This window comes from Aplysia californica, unplaced genomic scaffold (assembly GCF_000002075.1).
Source record: "Aplysia californica isolate F4 #8 unplaced genomic scaffold, AplCal3.0 scaffold00031, whole genome shotgun sequence".
NCBI classification, from domain to species: domain Eukaryota; kingdom Metazoa; phylum Mollusca; class Gastropoda; order Aplysiida; family Aplysiidae; genus Aplysia; species Aplysia californica.
Window position 1 is genome coordinate 833,840 of NW_004797301.1, and position 23,717 is coordinate 857,556.

At 39.8% G+C, this 23,717-nt stretch overlaps 1 protein-coding gene across 2 annotated transcripts; it reads right to left on the reverse strand.

Annotated features, from left to right (window-relative positions):
- Positions 1-4,929: 4,929 nt before the first annotated feature.
- LOC101851627 (SRR1-like protein) lies at positions 4,930-20,731 on the reverse strand. Of its 2 annotated transcripts, XM_035973797.1 has the most exons (9): positions 20,579-20,656; positions 15,352-15,506; positions 12,540-12,580; positions 11,652-11,717; positions 10,755-10,987; positions 9,952-10,050; positions 9,244-9,407; positions 7,750-7,795; positions 4,930-5,945 (listed from the first exon to the last, which is right to left on the reverse strand). In XM_035973797.1, the coding sequence occupies exons 1-9, from the start codon at positions 20,582-20,584 to the stop codon at positions 5,766-5,768; spliced, it is 990 nt and encodes a 329-aa protein (XP_035829690.1). In that variant the 5' UTR covers positions 20,585-20,656; the 3' UTR covers positions 4,930-5,765. The 2 variants fall into 2 exon arrangements, with proteins under 2 accessions (XP_035829690.1, XP_005091557.1); XM_005091500.2 differs by lacking the exon at positions 15,352-15,506 and having other exon boundaries at positions 20,579-20,731.
- Positions 20,732-23,717: the final 2,986 nt, after the last annotated feature.

Below are 23,717 nucleotides of genomic sequence, written 5' to 3' on the forward strand. Positions count from 1 at the left end.
CATTTTTGTTTATGTGAAGGAAGGTGATGTACTCTGGCCTGTGTAGTGATATGTAAAGATTTCAGCATGGAAGACTACTGCACAACTCCCGAGGTATTGTATTCAGTCACTAAAAATGTATCATGTATGAATTGATTATGACCTCTGTTTTCCAGTCTGCGTTCGACACAACCACGAATCATACTTTTCCTTATTCACCTGGTGTAACATCGAAGTGTTTGAATGAGAAGTCAAAGAAGAAGACATTGAAGTGTCATTCACAACCCGGTCTAAAGTATGCTTGTGCGAGGCTGATAGATTGATTTGATATACTTTATCGGAGTTTGGTTTAGATACAGTGTATCTATCTTGTTAAATGCCTCCAGAACCGGTTGCAGAAAATGTATACAAGGCTTACGAATGCTCTCCCTGTTGTCTTAAGAGTGTGTGACAAATTATGGTTTTTATGGTAGAACTTCTGATGACTTGCAATAAGTTTGGGGTTTGAGGATTTCTTTTTCAGGCTTGAGCAATGTTAGATATCCCTCTTCTTAATGGGGAGTTACTACTTTGTTGTGCAAACTGAATGAAGAGAGAATTTATTGACATCTTTTCTCCTAGTCCTCCTTTCAGACGTGAATGATTGCCAACTGATACTAGTCATTGACAAGGGTGGTTCTCTGGCTTAGTCTGACATTTGCATCATGTAGAACTGAGCCAATAACCACATCCACAAGAATTGAAGGGCTATTAAAATATCCATCAGACCGGTACAGTATGTTGTACATAAATAACGTAGCTTTGACAATCGGAATAAATGAAGTAGGGAACAATGCGTGATAAGAATGAGTTAGCCAACTTTAGCTGTGATGGTTTTGACCATCACTTGATATATTGAAATCTAGAAGGTGTGGTGTGTGCTATAACTAATTCAGCAATCTGTTGACTCACAAACAGATTGATAATGCGTAGGCTCTAAAGAGCTCTTCTTCCAATCATCTTTGAAACTTTCCAGAGAGCTACATTGATTTTATTTAATGTTCTCCTTTGCACAGTGAACTATGGATGCCATGATCAGCCTGTAGGCTATAGTTGAAAGGTAAAAGTGTCCTTATTTATTTGGCTGAGTTAAGGTGAACATGCCCTTTTTTTTTTATTTGAACATGAAAAGGGTAGACAATATTTCTTGTGCTAAAGGACAAGTGAATGTATCCTTATTTATTTTTGCATGAAATGAAAGACAGTTTTCTTAACACAAAATTACAAAAAGTTGAGAAAAAGACGAATGTGCATGTTTTGGGGTTTTTAAATGGGAAAAATTTCTTCTTTTTTTTTTTCTAATGTGAGATCTGGTTGTGGTTTTAGCTTTTTTCACTTGGTGAGGAATGAATGTAGTATGTTTGAAATGGAAGGAGAAGTAATGAGATTGTGATGGAAGGAAAGAAGTAATGACAGTGTGATGGAAGGAAACGAGAGGGATGAACTGATATGAGAGAGATTGATGGTAAGAACTAATTGAGAGTGTAATGGAGAGAAAGAACTGATATAATGAGAGGGATGATGGGAAAGGACTTACGTGTGTGTGTGTGTGTGTGTGTGTGTGTCAGAGGGAATGAGCTGGTGTGAGTAGGGTAGAGATCTTTGTAGAAGCTGTAGCTAGTTGAGGCTGATGTGAGAAAATGCACCTTGTACTTGCTGTAATGTAAAGAAAAATAATGTAGTATGTTCACTGTATGCAATGATGGGTTGAAGATTATTTGAATGTGAGCACGAATTTTGATTATTTCAGATGCCATTTTGAGCCTAGAGTACATATGTGATGACTAATATGGGATATGGCCTTTCAGCAAAATTCTCGAGAGTACCGTTGTTATTAAACGATTATTTGTATGGTTAACAGTTAAAGGTACCGGTAATTACAGATTTTGTAACTTAACCCTTGTCTCAAATGTTGGTTAATATGGTGTCTTTTGAGGCATGGTAGAGGCAGTGAGTTCTGTTGAGTAGATTATGCCCACTTTATCGCACTGCAGTGTTTGAGAAAGGCTCCAGGTATGCATGAATGAACAAATATAATGGACCTGCCATAATAGCCCATTAGCTTCTGAGTGAGGTCAGTGAGAGACTGTCATTATCCTATCATATAGCCCATGTACCCCCACTTGTCCCAATCTTAATCACCCCTGCATACAATATTCCTTGCATTGCATACAAATATATCACCTGTGTGTTTGTGAATATTCCTTGCATTGCATACAAATATCACCTGTATGTTTGTGTATGTGTGCATGTACCTATGTGTGTGTGTATGTGAACCTCTGAACCTTCTTCTGATATGAGGTTAAGGTTCAGAGGCTGAGAAGTGGATTAAAGTACTAAAGCCGAGTATGTTTCAAAAGCCGAGACATATTTTGTTTTGTTTTTGTAGACTAACTGGCCCATCCTGTAAAAAAAAAAAAGGTTGTTACCTGCATGTGTTTTGACAGCTTTGATATATATAAATATATATATATATATATACAGTCAATGCAACCTTTTGATGCCCAATGCGACAAAGTGATATGTACATTTCACACTCTTTAAAACGTGGATGCCATTAACGTGCACATTTTGTCTATTGAAGTTATTAAAATCTCAAAGATATTGAGTGTTGCTTGTTTGTTGGGTTTTTTTCCAAAATAAAATTTGACATGAGTTGTACTTGGGAGTTGTATCACTTTATTTCTTCACTTTTTTTTTTTAATGAATATTTCTGCGCACTTACTCTGCTGAATGGTTAGTCTTTCTTTCCTTCCTTTTATTGTTTCTCTCTATCTTACTTACTATTTCCGCGTACTTAAAGACTGTGATTGTATTGATGTGCATTTCTTTTCTCAAACTAACAAATATATAGGCTTCATTTAGTCTGTCACATTCATGGATAGCATACAACTACTCCCTTTCACGTTCAGTTTTAGAAGTAAGTGTTGATAGATAGACAAACAGGTAGAAAGATTTTATGTAGACTAAACATGTTATGGGGACTCTCATGGTCTTGAGGTTATGGTGTTCGCCTCTCATTCAATGAGTAATAGGTACCAAATTCGAAACCTGACAGCAGCGGAAAAGTTTCTTCTCTAAAAGGTTCTACTTTCACCTCCTTTCCTGCTCTCTATGTACTGTCGTCTGCTTTCGTCTCCATTTTCAGCGCCCCCCCTGTCCCTTTTTGCCTCCCAACTCTTTCTGCAGCCTTTTTACTACTAATCATAGGCTCCTTTTTACTACTATCTTTCAGTCACACCCCTGATCTCAGGCAGGGTAAGTAAGATTCAACACCTAGCTTTCTCTGATGAGGGCAAAAAATCTTGGCGGTCCAGTGTGCAAGTTGCACACGTCAAAGATCCCTTGGTGGTCCAAAATCTATAAGAGTAGGCTTCAGCTGTCATCCGTGCAAAATTCAGAACTAGTTCCTACCAAACTGAAAACGTTTAATCTGTCCCGCGCACTCATATGACCCTATGCAGTTGCAAACGCCATAAGACACGTATCAAAACAAACAAGAAGACATTGTGGACTGAGAGACAACAGACAGGCAGTGGGTTGTTTAGTTTTAGTATAGGTTTTACAGCGCTTGCAACACAATAAGGTCATATAAGTGCTGAAGATTAGGGGTGTTACAAGAGAGTAACAAACACAAAAAGGAAGGGGAAAAGAAGGAGGGGAGATAGAGACGATAGATTTTTTATAGGAAAGAAGGAGCAAACCACACCAGAGCACCCACCAACCACCCACGGCAGTAGGTTGATTAGAAAGTGTAATTTGAGAGTGTGAAAAAAAGGGACCTTATAGCTACTGACTGGATAGGTAACCAACCTCTGTGTGTGCAGGTAACCAAATTCAGAGAGAGAGTGTGTATGTGTGTGTGCATGTGTGTGTGTATGTGTGTGTGCACACACATGTGGGTGTTTGTATGTATGTGCGAGTGTGTCTGTGTATATGAGAGTATGGAGTGTATGTTTGCTTTAGTTGTGCTCATTGGAATGTGAAGGAGAGAAAGAAGAGCACCAGTGTGTGAGAAAGATGGAGAGAAGGACAGACAGATGAGACGAAGAGAGAAAGTTAGAGACAGACAGACAGAAAACAGTGAGAAAGACGGAGAGAATGACAGATGAGACGAAGAGAGAAAGTTAGAGACAGACAGACAGATAACAGTGAGAAAGACGGAGAGAATGACAGACAGATGAGACGAAGAGAGAAAGTTAGAGACAGACAGACAGAAAACAGTGAGAAAGACGGAGAGAATGACAGATGAGACGAAGAGAGAAAGTTAGAGACAGACAGACAGATAACAGTGAGAAAGACGGAGAGAATGACAGACAGATGAGACGAAGAGAGAAAGTTAGAGACAGACAGACAGACAGACAGACAGATAACAGTGAGAAAGACGGAGAGAAAGATAGATGAGACAAAGAGAGAAAGTTAGAGACAGACAGACAGACAGACAGAAAACAGTGAGAAAGACGGAGAGAGAATGACAAACAGATGAGAGAAAGAGAGAAAGTTAGAGACAGACAGATAGATAACAATTAACCCTTCCAGCCCCAGCCATCTTTTTGCACTCCCTAACCCCAGTCCCAGCCAATACAGCAGTATGTTAGAAAAAGAGGCATGCATTCTAAAAAGCGATGTTGTATCTTTGTAATTAGGTTTAGATAATAAAGTATAACCATGTTTGAAGGTAAATGAATAAATATTACGAAAATTAAACTTTAATTAGGTTAGCTAATTTCGAAAAATGAGCAAATTCAGTACACCATGAAACTGAGAATGTACGATCTTGGGACAATGGGAGGTACAAGCGCTGCTGAAAATGTACACGCTTGGGGCTGGAGTCTGGGCACCCCCTTCAACTACTGGTAACCTATCAGTAACACTAATAACAAAGTCTAAAAATATACCGTACACAAATAATTATAGAGTCAGCATCTTTATTGTTTAGGCACATTCTTCTCGTCATATAATTAGAATAGGGCGGGTGAGAGACAGAGAAACAAAAGAATAAAGCAACAAATCTGAGGCATCATGGTGAAATTTGGTGCTCGTCAAAATAATGAAATCGAAGAAACAGGCATTTTTCCTCCAGTTCGGCAATTTTCATCAATTTATTAATTTTTTTTTTTGACTCATCGCATTGTTTGTCAGTATAAAAACACATTTTCGTGTGAATTATCCTGAAAAACGTTGATTAATGGAACAAAATATAGGCAAATTTTCAGACTAAAGTAATGTGTAAAACTAAAGAAGCAGCTGCTCTCACAAACAGTTACAACACACATCAATACTTGGCCCGACTCGTCACAGGCTTGCCAGAACTTCTCATCCACCACATTCAAGTCAGAAAAAAAAAAAATCGGATAAAAATATTTCAGTCTTTTTTTCAAAAAATGACTTGTGCAGCATTCACAAAAATGACTTGGAACACCCCAACTACTTATTTTCGTTGAAATCTCAAAACTAATTTAATTTACAAATTACATATCACTGGTTATTAAGGCTACATCATATATGGTAGTAAAATGTGGCCACAGCAGGCAAATACAAATCACAGCTGTGAATAGGATCAAACCAGACTGTCCTTCCTCTTCAAGTGACAGGGTCTGAAACAGATGTTGGCAATCATGGTTCACAACTCATTTCTTGGCATGGTTGCTCTAAAAGAAAAACCTTGTATCATTTTGGTCTTTTCCTGTCACCCATCTGTTGAAGTTTTTCTAAGGAAGTTATTTTTAGTCTACCTCGGACTGTCTTTATTTTCGAATATATTCTACATCTGTGTCACTGTAGCACGGCTCCTCCAAATCTTCCCACAGAGAAGCTGGTGCAGACTGGAGCCGAGACTTGGGGAAAGTGTGAAGAGATAGATCATTGAACACATCTTTGTGAACAAAAGTCGAAGGCAGGACCACTTCATCCATGTGTGGGTGTATCTGATAAGACAAAACACAAAGTTTTGATACAAAAGCAATGGATGAGACAGGAAAACAGAAACTATGAAAGAGAAACAGACCCACCGAGGCATTCCTTGAAGATCAGTCTATCATCACATCCTAAAAGTAAAAGGAGTGTAAAAGGGTAGACAAACTTCATGCCACAGTTAAAAAATAAAGAAAACATACGTCATAAAGTTGGGAAAAGACATGAAATTAAATTAAATTTCTTCCCATCATTCAAAACTTGGATAAACAACCTTGACCATTAATGTACCTCATCATGACAAGTCACCACCAGATGCAAAAGTAGATCTATATATACTAGTTGGGCCCCCTTTCAATGAAAGGAATGATCGGTGCATTAACATCAACTGAAAGTCATATTGGCCTACTCTTTTTACACTCTGCTGGAACGGAGCTATAAACATAGAGAGAAAAGTGACATGTGTGTTTCAGAGTAGCCCAATATTATATAATAGATGTACAGATTGATTCTCTATTCCACTTTCGTGGTTGTACACTCCATAATTTCAAAGGTGTGGAATCTGCGCATGGCTAGTGAACGGAAGCCTCGCTTGTTTACAATGGCGTCTTAGAAGACGGACTTTCCCAAGATAAGATCTAAACGAAACTAATAAAAAACTGAAAATTAAACTACAGTGACTTCAGGCTCTTCAACGAAACTGTGCACCTTTTAATTTTTAAAAGATTCCGAACCACCATTAATTTTGTCAAATTCGAAAACTAAGTGGTTCGGAAGTTTTAGGTTTGCGAAAGTGTGAAGTTTCACAAATATTATATGTACAGAGATGTACAGTCGTCTTCACCTAAGAAATTGTTTATCAGGAGACAGAAAAAGGAGGGGTCTTAAGTTGACTGTTTAAGGCAGATTTTAGCTGGCATAACTCAGCTTCTGTCAGTGGGCTTCCTTTGTTTATTCTTACGTGAAATAATGATACATAGGCAATACGATGCTCAAAAGAAGATAGAGGTTTGTTTTTGTCAAACAAAGACTATATGTGTACTTATGTCAAAGTCAGCTAAACTGTTTTTGGACAGGTGAGAACCAGAAGCTTGAAAGTGAATTTTTATGACAAAACATTGCTACTACAATTTGACAACATAGAAACTATAGAGCAGCACCACTTGCAACACTTTGTAAGTGAAGAGAAAGAATGACCCTGAATGGGCCAGCTTTTATAAGATAATCAGAAACTGTGACCATGTGAGAAGAAATTGTATCAACTGAAAATCCATTAGTAACTGACCCGCTCGGTAGAGCTCATGTATATGACTAAAAAACAATATGAAAATGTCTGCGCAATGGGTAGATTTTGTCCTCTGCTAGTCCATGCCACCTCCTCTACTTTCACCTGAACCAACACACAGCCCAGAGCTCAGACCCGGTTCTTAAGCACATTTTATATTTTTTAATTGGTTCTTACGCATTGCAATTATAGTGAAAGCAGGTTCTCAGGTGGACCAGGCTCCTACGGTTTTTAGACAGTGACCACTGTACCTAAACTAAGACAACACTTCACATTAAATGTCAGCAACACAGAGAACAAGGAAGAATCTTGGTAAGAGATTTAATTTTATGGCACTTGCGACACAAATAAGTCATATAAGTGCTGACGAATAGCCAGAGTTCCCATTGGAAAGTAACATACAAAGAAAAGAAGGAGGAGAGACAAGGACTATAGATGTTTGATAAGGAAAAATAAAGGAACAAAACTATACCAGATCACCCACCAATCATCCACAATGTAAGAATGACCAAAGAGAAAATCCTGGTACTTACCTTGAGAATATAGTCCCCAGTTTTCCGCAAAACTCGTTCTGGTGTGCTGTCAAAGATAAAGAACCTATCATTAATCTTTTGATCGGTAACACTTAAAATTCTTAGACTTTTCTTATGCATGGCAAACCCATAAAGTAAGACAACCCTTTAGATGTACTGATACCTTAGTTGAAATCATATAGGACTGCAGGGTACGTACAGCCTTTCTTTGAATCTATAACGGAGCGTTTTTAATTTTTCATACTTTGGGGACTATTTACGGGTCTTCGCAAGCTTGGCCTGGTCCTGTGGGAGAAGGACGTTCAAGTGGAAGGCTCCGCCTCTTGAATGACCTCATGGTGTCTTCAAGTACATTGCAATCACGACAGTGAACATCCTATTTATACCCTTGCAGTATGACTTGGCATAGTACTGCTCCCGGCAAATACCAATTATTGTGTGAGAGTATGTGAAAAAATGTATTGCATATGTGTGTGTGTGAGTGTGAGTGTGTGTGTGTCGATACATGTGTGTGTGGGTGTGTTGATATGTGTGTGTGTGGGTGTATGTGTGTGAGTGTGTGGTGGCATATGTGTTAGTGTGCAACCATGTGGGCACATGTGTGTGTATATGTGTTAGTGTGTACGAGTGTATGTGAGCGCCCAACAGTGTGCATACTTTTTAGTGAGCGAGCGCATGTGTGTCTGTGCGTGTACCACCCAACTGCATGTAAAGCCACAGGTCACAACGAATACAGGCCAGACATTCAAAAGTAAAGGGGACATACACTGGGTAAAGATACCAACTACAATGTAGTCTTTTAGTTTTAGTTTTACTAAGAGTTTTACCGCACTTGCAACACAATAAGGTCATATTGACATAAGTGCCGCAAAATAGATGTGTTACAAGAGAGTAGCATACACAAAAAAGGGGGAGGAGAGATAAGTATGATAGATGTTTCACAGGAAAGAAGGAGCAAACCACACCAGAGCACCTGCCAACTACCCATTCAATGTAGTCACCCACCTGTCTAAATAATAATGCAGATCATTTTTGTAGCACCTACTCCTGTGTGCACACAGGTCTGAGCACTTTACAGATATTTAAGTACAAAGAACACTAACTGTAAAAAGGTTATAACCACGCAAAATATGAGAGGTAAAAAAGTTGGAACAACTGATGCATGACACAAGTGAACACAGTTCTCAAGTCACTTTGGAAAAGTTTCTGCATTTTCATCTTCCTACTTACAGGAGAGAAAAAAAAAGACACCTACTCTGTCAAATAGCAGAGGCTCAGAGCTTTCATCTCACAGTCAAAATTGATCAAGACAGCCTCCCATTGTCAAGGAGAAAACTAGTTGTCTTAGACAGGTACATGTCCTGAACTGGGTCATCATAACACAGAAAACACACAAGGAAAGAAATGGGAAGTGGACACTAGTACAGGTGATTGTCTTGGCCAGGTGACCATTAGAGCAGACTCGACTATATATACATATATGTGTAAATATACCTTTCTACCATGCGAGTGAAGCTGTTCCCAACGAGCACCAGATTATGGAGACCACATGCCATCTTTCCATTAAGTAGATTGGTCCACAATAAGTTGTTATATAACGCCTTCCCACAATGAGGCAGGAATGCCACGGTTGGTTGTGTGCATTCTCGTTTCCCTTCCTGCAGAGACAAAAGATCAAAAGACAACCACTACTTTGCCTCAGCAGAGAACTTGAATTACAAAAAAAAATACGGCATGAAACCTCACAGAGTTACAGTAATACAATCAAGGTCATAGGCTGAAAATAATAAGCCAAAAGGAGAGACAATTAAAAGTGAGACAGTCGTAAAAGCTAAGAACCACTTGCCGTATCCTCAAATTAACCATACAAAGAAAGAGAGTCATGACTTGATGACAAATTCTTCCAAACCATGAAACAATCGCAACCTCCCTCACCCCCTCTGACCTACAAAACATTGGCATCCTTTTCGTTCCTCAAAGCTGAAAAACTGTTTAAAGTTTTCTCCAAAGAAAGTCACTTTAATGTTACCAAAGCTAAAGAAATCGTTAAGGGAATTACACAATGCTGGCACATCCCCTTTTGATGATGAAGCAAAAACTCCCCCCCCCCCCCCCCTGCCACTGCCATAAAACATATAACAAAACTTTTCACCTGTCATATCAGCTCATTTTGAGAGAAAAAAAAAATAATGTTCAGCTTACCTCGTTTTCTGAGATGACTGTAAAACCCAAGGTCTTCAGTGCATCCACTTCATGACTGGAGAACATGGGGTCATAAACATAACAGGTACTGCATGAGTCCTATGGAGATAAATCAGATTCTGAGAAAGACTAACAAAAAAACTAGAGCAAAAAAATACAAATGTGTGGCATCATAGTGAAATCAGGTGCTAGTCAAAATTTTTAAAATGTCAAAGAAATTAATATTTTTCCACCCATTGGACAATTTCATCAATTTTTTTTTTTGCTCAACACCTAATATGTCCATTAAAAAACACATTCCTGCGGGGAATTTACTGAAAAACGTTGATGAAAGGCAGAAAAAAGTGTAAATTTGCCGTTTTCAAGGACACTCCAGCTTTTATCGTCACCAAACTTCGATAGGCCATTTCCTCCCTAATTCTAAACCTGACACCAGGCAACCCCATCTCCTTTAGTCACAAATAAATCTCTTCTTCTACTCACTGTAAACGGGTATTTTTTCATCAAAAACTAGACAAATAAACAAGCTTTACGATGATACCAATAATTCCCTACACCCAAAATTGATAAGCGCCTGATTCCATTGTGTCCTGACATAAACGTTCAGTACCCAAAAATAAATTTTAGACAAAATCACAGAATGACTTCAGTAATCTAAACATTGACCTCTACTTACTTTGAAAAAAGAACAGACACAGCAGTACGTATTCAGCAACAGTATAGAGGGATAATACCTATAATAATCTACCCCAACAATTCATATAACCGCATACCGATAAAAAAGAAGAAAAAATATGACTCACTGAAAGTCTGTCCCTCGTAGCTATAAGGAAGGACAGCTGATATCTTGCAATGGGACAGGAAGTGAAGTTGCCGAGGCCATAGCTGAGAATCTCCACACTGCCTGGGGCAAGCTTCTCATGCTGCTGACCAGAGAAACTCTGGTCCCCGTCTGACTGACCACGGCCAGATCTGTCCTCCGACAGTTTCAAATTTGAGACATTATCTCCAAGCTGTGTCTCTACCATCTGTTGATCTGGAAAAAAATTAATAAATAAAATAAACACACCAGAAAACAATTATTTCAGGTTCCACACAACTTTACCCTTTACAAAACACACAGTAGAATTCATATGACGTAGACATCCAGTTAGTAACAAACACTCTTGAAAGGCAAATAATTTACACTTTGGACGCTGAGGTAGCTTATAGTTTTCTTTCCCAAAAGCTGAGAAAGATGGTTTGTAGGGATCCTTATAACTGACTGTCTGTTTATGTGGCGCCGGTGGCCTAGTGGTTAGGCTCTCGGACTCGCAACCGTAAGGTCGTGGGTTCGAATCCCGTCAGGGGCCCGACGTTGTGTCCTTGGGAAAGGCACTTTACACAAATTTTCCTCACTTCACCCAGGTGGAAATGGGTACCCGGCTATAGACAGCAAAAGATCTTGTCAGTTTGTAAGTGTTTGAGCGCTTAATCAGCTGCTCGCACTGTATGCTTCCCGGGAAGCTGAGAATGTTTCGGAGTGTACTATGGTCTGCTGGGGTAATAATATAGTGTAAAGCGCATAGAGCCTGCTGTTGAGCGGGGATATGCGCTATACAAATGCTATCTATTATCTATTATTATTATTATTAAAGGACAGAGTCAGAACTAGAAAGTAGAAATACGTGCAATCCCTCAAAATATCAAAATATCCTTACCTGTGTTGTTGTACAGGGAAGTGGCTTTTTCTCTGATTAGCTTGGAAAGGGCACTGATAATGTTCTCTGTAATGCAAATACACAGAGTAAGAATTACATGAAATGACATCTACAGAGACACAGAGCATGGAAAGAGACATATTTTGAGAAGGAACATGAGAAGGTGGGTGTGTCAGTGTGTAGTTGTGTGTGTGTGTGTGTGTGTGTGTGTGCGCGCGTGCGTGCGTGTGTGTGTGCGTGTATGTGTGTGTGTGTGTACTTGCACAAGTAGACTGTAGACATGAGAAAGGTCAGAAAAGAGTTGATTTTGTTTGTGTAATAACCTGAGTCAGCATGTGCATGTCCGTATAAGCATACATGACGCTAATGTGAGTGTGCACACAAGGATGTCTGAATGAGCCTAACAATTTTCATTATTTCAACAAAAATACGCTATCTGAACAAAAAGTGAAGCTGAGAATTCTATTAAAAGTTATCATTGTGTGCTTCCTTTAATTTGTACTCCGACAAAATTATTTTCAAATCCACAGAGGTCTTGGGTGTTCTGTGACCATATACATACTTGTAACAAAACTGAAAGCCACAGTTCACTTCTAGCGCTAACCTAACATTTGATGTTATCATTTTGCAAGGTCCACAAAGCCATCAGGACACAGCCATCAACAGACATGGAATGATGCTGCCACTTCTGGATTCATGTAAAAATTCAAATTCCTTAAACCCTACCGTAAGTCAACAGAAAGATAAAATTCTTTAGTAGAGCAATGATGCTAAAACTCATAAATAAAATATCATGTTCCTACTTCATCAATGGTTTGGCATACGATTAAATAGGAATACACAGTAGTTCAACTCAAGAGAAGAAAAAAAAATTCGGAACATACATACCATAGCTGTCTTTAAAGAAATCCGACAGAACTATGTCCTGACTGCAAAGGAATAAAAGAAAAAGAAAATCACTTTAATTATATGAGCTTTCTAAATCCATTAACTCACTCAACGAATTAGAATACTGTGTATACAGAAAATACTGTAAAAAATATACTACATTAAAAAAATGTATTGCATATTACTGTAACTAAAACATACCATGTGAGTAGAACAGGGGAGGGATACCACTCCTTAACCTAAAGTCAGGCAGTGAGGAAATATAATCAATGTCTCAGGGCTGCTTAAGGGAAAAGTAGACTTAAACTGCCACAGAAAGAACTTAGACAGGCCAAATGAAAGTCTGAGCAAGAAAGTGTAGCCTGCATTATAGACGTGTATAAACTTACACAAACAGCGCACACAACTGCAGGTTTTATTGTTTTCATCTTACAAAAGAAACAAAAATCACACACAACAGAAAAAACATGAAGGATAATCCGATTTTGACTCAATGATAATTGTAGGTACGGGTTACGCCAATGGCTCCAACTATATTTTTGGTTCGAAAAAATTACTTTCAGCTGTGTGTGCCCTTATAATGTTTCCCACGCAGCAAGCAAAGGGAGAAGTTTGTGCGCAACCAGTGAGAGAGAGGTGGGGAAGCCACAGGGTTGGGTTCTTCGGGTCTCTAACTCTAAGTCTATTAGGCTTAGATTCCAGTTATGGCCCCAGTGAGTAAGTAATGGTGAAGAAGAATTCATTTTCAGAGGTAAAGAGAGAATTGGGGCCAAACGCAGCGTATAATAAGAGACCTGAAAGAGGATAAAAATGTGAACTGATGATGCTTGGCTTCTCTCTTCTTTCCCCTAATTCATATTCTGGCGATACCTTTAATTTATCAAAGTGACTATTCGGACTCGAGTCTGATTAAACAAAAATTATATTCGGACTCTGAATCAAGTCCAGCATGACATCACTTCTGACACAACGAAAAAGGGACCAATTAGGCAGAGTATAGATCAATGAATTTATGCAACCGAATAGTACAACCAGATTTCACTCTACATATATATATATATACGAGTATATTTGGCAATTACCACACAACTAGATCTACCCTTGCTCCTAAATATTTCCAGCATTTATGACAGATTTTTCTATTATAACGACAGAAATCGAGACATGAGCTTTAACATCCTGTTATTAGATCTATCTATACTGGCTCTCCCTGCATCATTAGTATAAACAGAACAACAAAGTTGAGTTGACCTTGCCAGGGGACAAAGTCAAATATGTCGACCAATGAGATCACGCACTCTCGGCTTGCTGGGGGAATAGGTGTCGGGAAGAGGCCACGGCTGTCGATTTTGTGTGATGTGATTTTTTTTTAAATATATAATTACAGAAAAACTATAACACAACAAAATGAAATTTAACCCGTGGAAAGACAAATGGTGGTGGAAGTAATGATGGAGCTGTTGACTGGTAGCAGTGCCCGAGGCCTGTTACCGTGTATGTTGACCCTGAGTTGTCGTTTACCGTGTATGTAGACACTGCCATTGTGCAATGAGAGTGCAGTCTTTTGACACAGTTACACAGTCCTAGTACTGTAATCTCCGCCTAAACGCACGGTGCTCGGGAGGGCTCCTTAGAGAGTGTTTATACAGAGCGAGCGTTTACATGAACCTTTGCAAAGGGAGGAAGGGACACAGTCGTCTCATTGCCTTGATATTCTAGTGACCTCCCTTTGGGGCGGGGGTCATTTTGGGCCGATAATGTGACGACACGTGACGGTTTAGTGAAGGATTCCCCGGTTGCGGTTAAGAATACAAAGGCATTGAATGGGTGTGTGTGTATATGCACCATAAAAAGTCGGGAACAGATAGCGTAAGAGGAAATTGTTCATGATAATCATAGAGACAACGGCCGAGCAATGTGGCTTTCAAAGTGACCACCTCCGACTGTAAATTCATGGACGACCATTTACGCGTGTTGCGCATCATAGGACTAGGTCTAACTAAACATTACATGCAGTCACCCAAACACCAGTCAGAAACCTTCTCTTCTATAAAGATGCATTTCCAGTGACCAATCAAATAAAATTTCAGTCTCCCAACCCCCCAACATTTCATCGACCAGTCCTAGACCTATGTACTGTCTGTGAAAAGTTGGGTGTGAAAACGCTGTCCATCAGGCTCTTTGTTTGGTGTGAGGGGCATTCTCACCAAATATCATGCTGTCTAGGCTTGTCCTAGGCAAGCTGTGCAGATTTCCCTTTGTTCAGCTTAACCTGTAGGCGTGTTTCGTGGATCGGAGTGTGCGTTTAGAGGGAGTGACCATGCCTAAATGTCTAAATTATATAGTAAAAAACCCGTCAGATGACGAAAGCGTACATTTGAGCGGAGCGTGCTTTTGTGTGGCATGCATTTAGGCGGAGACTACTGCAGGTAATTCTAGTTTTAATTCTGATTTTATGTAAAATCCCCCAACGACTGTTATATTATTGTAACCTCCTTACACTCACATTACTCACTTAGAAGCCGAGTCCTAATAATAAATACAACATTTTTTTCGGACCTCAGTCTGAATATATAAAACCTTTTTTCGGACTCGAATCCGAATAAATAAAAAATTTGACAGGACTCCAGTCCGAATAGAGGTGGCCTTAATCTATACTCCTAACTCCTGGTTTTGGTCACATTTTAGCCTAAAGTTAAATTGTTCAATTGTAGGAGAAAAGAGATTGCATAACATGGGCCATCTTTTTCTTATTATTATTCATTTTCTACACAGCAGCATCATCGGAGCACCGCATCATATATCACACTACCGGTTTTCAAGGAGAAACATCGCACCAACGCGTTGTGCCATCAGAGATCGTGTAGCATTCGAATCTTTGGTGCCATGCAGGTGGCTATATTTAGATGTAGTCACATGATCGGTGGGGGTATCCCGGTCTGACATCCCACAAGATGGCCGTCTTACCTAAAAAAAAGTTTGTGTCGTTCTACATTTAGTCGCATGCGTTTCAGGGTGGCAAGCCCCCTGCATTTCACCATGATTTCATGTTTTGGCAATTAGGATTATTAGGTTACTTACTTGAAAACAATTGAATTCAAGAGTTTTAGTGTCAGGCGTGTGTTCTGCAGCTAAAATTATGGCAGTAGTTTAGGTAAAACCACAGTGTTGCGGTCCCGGTCCTTTGTTAACAGTGCGGCCATCTTGGATACAATGATCTCGCTTCCGGGTGACGATAATGGCCAGATTTTCAAGGCATAGAGGGCTACAATGCCAAACTGCACATTAAAATAGAACAATTTTTTTAAAAAATCATATCATAAGCTTACTTTACGGAGCAGGATACCACTGTTGAATATGGTCAACAATGTTGTTGAATGCTTCCTTTGGTGTCTTTCCGTACTCTCCGCGCCACATAAATTCATCAATGTGGGATGACAGCATCGCCTCATTAGGGCCACTCATGGCTTTAAATCATCTCTTGGCATTTTTCCAAAAGTTTTCAACCTTATTTGTACATGCACCGGTTATGGGGTAGAAGAAATTATGCTAATGAATTACGACAACGTGTTGGTAAGCCGGCACAACGGGAATATTCACTATGCTATTATATGAAGGAAACCTGTCACAGTTTATTTTGCTGCCAGGAGCAATATATGCCTGCTTATGCAGTCGTCGAAGGTGGCAGCAGTTCTGTCGGGCACTAATTCCAAAAATCCCTTTCCAGTGGCCCTATCCATTCCCCCAAACACCCACCTCTATACGTTTTAGCAATTAAACTTTCATCTATCTCGACATGCTGTCCAACACCACCTATTGGAAAAGGGGTTTTCACTAGCTTAGCTTGAATGAACACACGTCACGGAAGTGAGCAAACAACTGGATCACTGTATTCTCACTCAATCCAGTCAGGGACACGGTATGAACAACTGGCTCCTCGAAACTCCAGGAGAAGAGAAGTTCAACAATGTTACGTGAGGTCAACTAAGTTCAAAAAAGGTGTCCTTACACAAAAAAAACCTTCTCACCTTTATGAGCTGGGCACCTAAAGCATTGTTCTTCATCCCTACCAGTTTTGACTAAAGTCATCTGCCTCGGACATTGCAGAAAAATTGGAGGCACTGATCTTATTAAATTGTTTTGATGTAAAAATCTAAGCGCAGCTTCTTCATTGGAGGCATTTTCATATAAAATATTACAAAAGCCATTGTGAAAAAAACATTGCAAAACTCATGGCGTCACGTTGTGGAACTCAATCAATTTTTTTAAAAATGATAAAACACACAACTCAAATCTTATTTTTAAAAAGGCACAAGGAAAGGAGGAATTGATGATTCAATCACTGAAGAAAAGCCTAATTAAACAGCAGTAACAGTAACAGTATAGAAATATCCTGGAACTTTACACATGTGACTAAAATGAACCATGCAAGTCAACTGAAGTGGAGCGAAATTACTTTGGAGTCAGGGTTCGCTATGCCAAAATTAAATAACAAATTTAACATAGTTCTAGATTGTATAATATGATTTTTTAAATAATTCTTGTACCACTTGAACAGAAGTGTGTGTTTTGGCCATTTGAATGTGCTGTTTGGCATTGTATGCCTTGAAAATCTGGCCATTATCGTCACACGGTCCCGGAAGCGAGAATTCATTGTATCGAAGATGGCCACACTGTAAACAAAGGACCGGGACCGCAACACAGCGGTATTACCGTAGTTTAGCCCTCAAATCAGTGCATCTGTGTGCGGGTGCAAAAGTAAAAATTCACGCCAAGGCAAAGAGTTACAATAAAAGAATAGAAAGAGGGATGGATAAAATCCAAGCAGACCGGGTCAATATAATGAAATAATAGAGAAAAATCAGGAAAAATATTAATACGCCAGCAAAAGTGTTAATTTCCCTCCAAAATGAGAAAGAAAAACTATTAACCACTTAACAATTAAAACGCTTTCTACAATATCCATTCAAAAAACATAATTTGAGTTCTAAACACGATATAACTCACTGCGTCCAAAGTCGACAAAAGAATCTGAAAAATCCACTCGAATGTCCCTGCATGCACCATCCTTGTTTACATCCTCCAACAAGTATTCATACGCGCGTTTGACCAATCACTACAACTCAAATACTCCCCTAGTCATTATAATAGCTCATTTAATCAAATAATGTGTATAGTTTGTATTTTACTCCCGGTTATTCGAATGACAACTACCCCGACCTTTTAACCATCGTAAATCTCAATGAAATATCTCACAACTTACCTTCCACTGTAAGGACTTCCGTAACGAGCGACCACCCCATCAAACACAACAACACCTTCCTTATGGAAGGACTTACCATTTATATTTGGTCCAAAAAAGGTGTTAGGCTGTCCTTGCTGCTGCTATCATCATCAATATTTACACCCAAATCAAAAGCCGGAGCATCCTCATCCAATTCATCCATTGACAAAACCACAGAAAGTGAACAGGATGCTTCAGATTCAGATTCCAATGACACAACAGTCTCAAAAGCCTCTATCTCGGCCCACGTGTACGTTGCAGTCGCTGTGCTGCTTCTACCCCGCTTTGGGTCTTCCCACAGATTCCCTGGTGCTTCCTGCTTCTCAGTCTCAGCAGCCTCTATCTCGGCCCGCGTGTACGTTGCAGTCGCTGTGCTGCTTCTACCCCGCTTTGGGTCTTCCCACAGATTCCCTGGTTCTTCCTGCTGCTTTCTCTTTCTCTCCTGTTTCTTAAATTCAACTTGTCACGGGCACGAGCCAAAGAATACACTTGATTGATGCCCTCTTTAATAAACACAAAAAAAGGGTCCTCAGATTCATTCAAGAATTTCCTCCGGAAAATGAGCTCACTAAACTATGTGCTTATCAAAGTTTTTGCATACCCTGAATGTTTTTTTTACAGCTTTGAGTTGATTCCAAGTTGTCTCAATATATGGGCGCCTGTCTCGGCTTTTTTGAACTCCCAACTGTGATTCACAGTGTAATGTTGATAGCCAATGTTCTTCAACGTTGAATATCCTTTCCATTCATCAGAAACAATAATGCTCCCAGGCTTGATGTGTTTCTGAATCAAGGGAATCAAAGTGTCTGCACTCCTGTTCTCCACAACACAAAAAAAACCACCTACTTTTGTCTCTCGACTCAATCCCACCAAACACCCAAAAAACCATCAACACGTTTACCCCTATTGTACTTCCTCCGACCGAATTTAGACTCGTCAATCTCTACCAATACACCCTCTCCTCCTATGCTCTGATACTTGCACTCCTGCAACACGTCAATACACACTTCCCTGCAGAAGTTAAACCAGTCAACAACTGTATTTTCACTGACTTCAACTTCTCTAGCAGACAACTTGTTGAAATATTGATTACACCAAAAATATGTCAGTTTTAAAATTGTCTCAAAACTCAACTTGGAATCCTCAAACCAGGATCCAAGCCAAATAGAAAACTTGTTCCTGCAGACTCTATTAGAACACACCTCCAACAAAATCCTTCTGGATAACCACTGTCTCCAAATTCACAATACTTTGCACCACAGTCACAAACGTAATCAGCTTTTGTTTATTAATTGTAGCTAGTTAAACTGCAGATAATTACTATCTCACACAATCATAAAATATTGAACTAACAGTACTATTACAGTTACAGAATAGGAAGTGGCTATCCTCACCCGGGGTGAGAATAAAAATACGATCTACCTCTCACCCCGGGTGAGACTTGCCAGCGTAGGCTATTCTCAACCGGTGTGAAACAAGACCTGTTTTTCCTCATTTCGGAATACTGTCTATCGGTGTGGATGATCAGATTGATAAAAGCCAAGAAAAAATTACGTTATAGCACAAAAGTAAGCTAATTTGATCGTCTTCAAAGATGCTATGGCTATTTCACTTTTCGAATCGAGCCGAACTACGCGGGTCCCCATTTTGTTTTGCCCGGAAGTTCTCGCAAGATCTGCTCCTCCCCTCTCTCTCTCTGTCTCTTTCTGAATACTGTCTATCAGTGTGGACGATCAAATTGACCAAAGCAAAGTTAAAAAATTATGTTAAAAAACAAAACTAAATTAATTTGGTCGTCTACAAAGATGCTACGGTTATTTAACTTTCCGAATCGAGCCGAACTACGCGGGTCGCCATTTTGTTTTGCCCAGAAGTTCTCGCGCTACTCCTCTTTCGTCTCTCTCTCCACTGCCCATAGACAAAATTGCACGCTTTTAGGCTAACATTAACAGTAGTAATAGATCTAGAACGTTTGTTCACGGCAACGGCACAGAATTCTACAATTTTGTTATCACAGTGTAGAATTCTGTGGTTCAAGGTTAACGTTTCACTGGTTGGCCTAAGGAATAACGGTGAACGCCCACCGGGTGAGAATAGTCAAAAGACTCGCCTGCGCTATTCTCACCCGGGGTGAGAATAGAGGTGGCCTACAGAATAACAGATTTGACCAGAAGTAGTTCCGGAGAGAATTCCCAAGTCAGCTAAATTTAGGGGAGCAAAAAGTAGTTCCTACACAATCCGTAAATATTTATTTGCAATCTTTAACGAGCATTTCAAGTTCTCATTTCAATTTCCCGAACAGCTAAAGTTACACTTTAGCACGGGGTCACTCAATTAATTTTTTAAGTCTAGAAACCCCAAAACGCCCGTTTTTGTCTTTTTTGTCCAATGCGTTCTATATAGGGAGCCATCCCTTCCATTTATAGCCGTAATATAATCCCGAAATCCCCGTACATTCATCAGCCACGACGGGGCCTTCGGCCCCGCTGACCCGATCTGCTTGGATCCAGCCGAAAGAGGGAAGGAGTTCTGCAGAGAGCCGGCCGGCCGACCAAGAACGCACTAAAGAGGGAGCATTTTGAGCAGGTATACAAAAAATAGTTTGGTTCAGTCTGTTAGCATTTTATTGTTTTTGCACCCCCCACCCAACCCCCTTGTCACGGTAAGTGCCGAGTGCCGGCCATCTGCGGCTGCGGAACTCCTCCAGAATAGAGACGAAGACTTTAAATAAAAAAATTGCTCAAGAACAACACACATGCATGATTTCAGTCGTTTTTGAAAGGCGGTAAAATCAAAATCATCTGAAGGGCTTGGCAAAGTGGGATGTTTCATGTTTGCTATCTTTTTTCTCCTCCCCCTGTTCTTGACCACATGAAACCCATCGTTGTCGGCCATCATTGTTTACAATTGTAGAATGTAGACCGCGAAACGAAATTAATCCAAGTTTTGATGATATTGATATTCCTGAGGGAGGGTGTTCAGTGGTTGCGTATCAGGTATTATGGTCCATAATATGCTCGCCGGTGAAAACCTGGGAAAACACTCAAATTAAAGACTTTTTAACAGTTTTTAATTCCTGTCTATAACTTCATACACAAACACCCTAAAATCAGTCAATCATTTATGGCATCATTAAATGTCTATATACCCACCTTTCTCAATACTGTGGCAATGTTGACGCATGTCCGTGGTAACTCACGATCCGTCTTCGTCTTTCTGTACCCTACAATCATCACACCCATAACAATCGAAAACAAAAAATACAATTTTTTTAAAATAACTCACCTGCTACAGCCTAAATTACGTAAACCTTCTTATGTTTTACAACCCGAATGTGCAACTTTTGCCATTTGAAGAAAACATACATCAATTGAACAGTTAGACTACCGATGGGGAGAAGTGGGCCACCATCGGCCCACTTCTCCGCAGTTGTAGAAAAATAATCTTCAACATATTTTCCTGCTATTTTAGGCATATTATAACCTATTTTGTTAGAATATAAGATAAAGATAGAGGCTTAAATCTTGATCTAGTCTTTAAAAACGAACCTCGGGGTAGTATTATTGTAGTAGTCTACCATTCCGGAGTTTTCCCTCTGGCGCTCTACGTGATACTGTGTACCCGCTTCTTTCTAGTCTTTTGGCATGAACCAACGTCCCGTAGACACGCATTAAATGATTTATTCTTATGTTTTCTGTTCAACCTCTATGGACAGTGCTACGTATCAAAGGAATTCCGGTATAGGCACAGCCTTACCTGATACGATAAACAATGCAGTGGTAGCTGTCAGAAATGGAGCGCCTTTGAGGGAAGTCCCATACCTTCACAGCATTGCTCACACTACCCTTCAAAACAATGTGAAGAAAGCTCTTCAAGATGACCAAACTACCGTCACGGTCAAGTATTCACAGTACAACAGGAGACTAAATTGGCGCAGTAAATGTTGAAACGTGCCAAAATATCCTATGGTTTGACAACTGCTTACTGCAGAAACTCATTTATGAAGTCGCTGTTGCAAATCACCTAAGATCTCGACCTTTCGTACCCATCTTCGTGGGATGATGCAAAATGTGCCGGAAAGGAGTGGTCGATGGGTTTTCTTTGGGGACATCCTCAACGCAGTTTGCGACAACCAGTGGCTACCTCATTGGCAAGCGCCACAGCTTTCAACAGACATTCTGTGGGAACATTTTTCAACTTGCTGCACACTCTTTCTAGAGTGACCTGGGTGCCTCTGGAGCTGAGATACTCAATCTTGACGAAACAGGAATCACAACAGTCCATAAAGTCCCAAAAGTCATCGTATCTCTTAGTACTAAGCAGGTGGGCCTGACAACATATCAGCAGAGCATGGTGTGGTATGTGAGATCTCAACAAAAAAGTCAAAGAAAGAGACAAAAGTGATGTTGGGGTTGATTTTTTCCCGAAGAATGGGCCAAAAGAGCCCACACTTTGTAAAACCAGGGGTGGAAGATATTTCCTCGACCAGTCCTATATAATTGACTCAATCAGAGCCATTTTACCGCCACCCACATATTCTGAATTCAGAGGCACTATTGCAAGAACCATATAGAGGTGACATCTGTTTCTAGGTTGACTTTGGACACTTTGGTGGTCTTAATTTCAGTTAAATTCCATATTTGTGCCGTTGTGAGGAATGTATTGTTGGTTTTCTTTTGTTTAGGTTCCGATAGCCCTGGTAACGGATGTCAGCTGTGGCCCACTTCTCCCGTGGGGCCCATTTCTCCCCACTTGTAATGTTGATTTCAGCACCCTTTTTAACCATTTTCATTCTATCTATGTTGTACAGCTAAAACTGGTTTTTAAACACAATAAATGTTATTTAGGTTGATGTAAAGCATATTGTCCTTTGTTTGTTTGTTTTTTTCATTTTTGAGTTATTTCGTGTGGTTTTTTTCAAAACTCCTCCCACGGTGGCCCACTTCTCCCCACTCCGTGTAAACTTTATAAACGCCAAGTTGTGAATTGAGTAGCTGGAAACAGCTCCTGTTTTCTTTGTCATTCTAATTTCTTTACTAAATTTTTATGTCGCGGTCGTTTTCTCAAACTTTTGGTTGTAATCTTTGTGTTTGTGTGTGTGAATGAGTGTGTGTGTGTGTGTGTGTGTGTGTGTGTGTGTGTGTGTGTGTGTGTGTGTATGTGTGTGTGTGTGTGTGTGTGTGTGTGTGTGTGCGTGTAATTATTTTAGCAGTAGCAGCCAACATATAGTGAATAGAGACTATCCACCCTCAATTATTGTGATCTGAGAAGCTGAAATCAGCCTTACTTCTTTGTCATCTTACATTTTTACAAACTTGTTAAGTTATGTCGGTAGTTAAGTCTCGTTTTGGTCACAGCCTATTTAATTTTTCTGTAGGCCTACATGCCTTGAAGCCACAACCAACAGATATTATTGTTTTATACATGTAACCCTGTATGGGCAATTTTACAATTAAGCATAATTTGTACTGTACAAACTCTATCCAAGCCTAATTGATCTCTGAGAAGTTGAAAGAGCCTGTTTTCTTTGTCATTCTAATAAATTGTTATGCCGGTCGTTACACTTAGACTATAGTTATTCAGTGGCTCTCGTGGTCTACAGGTTACGGTGTTCGCCTGTCTTCCAATAGACCCTGGGTTCGAAACCAGACAACGAAGGAAAATTTTCTTTTCTAAAATGTTCTCCTTTCACCCCTTTTCCTGCTCTCTATGTTTTGTCGACTGCTTTTGTCTCCACTTCCTGTCCCCTCCCCGTCCTTCCTTTTTTGCCCACACCTCTGGGCCCTTGACTCTTTCTGCTGCCTTTTTACTGCTTCTCCTTGGCTCTTATAGGCCTAATTCTTACTTTCAGCCACACCCCTGATCTTATAGTTATAGCAGGAGAGACCTAACAC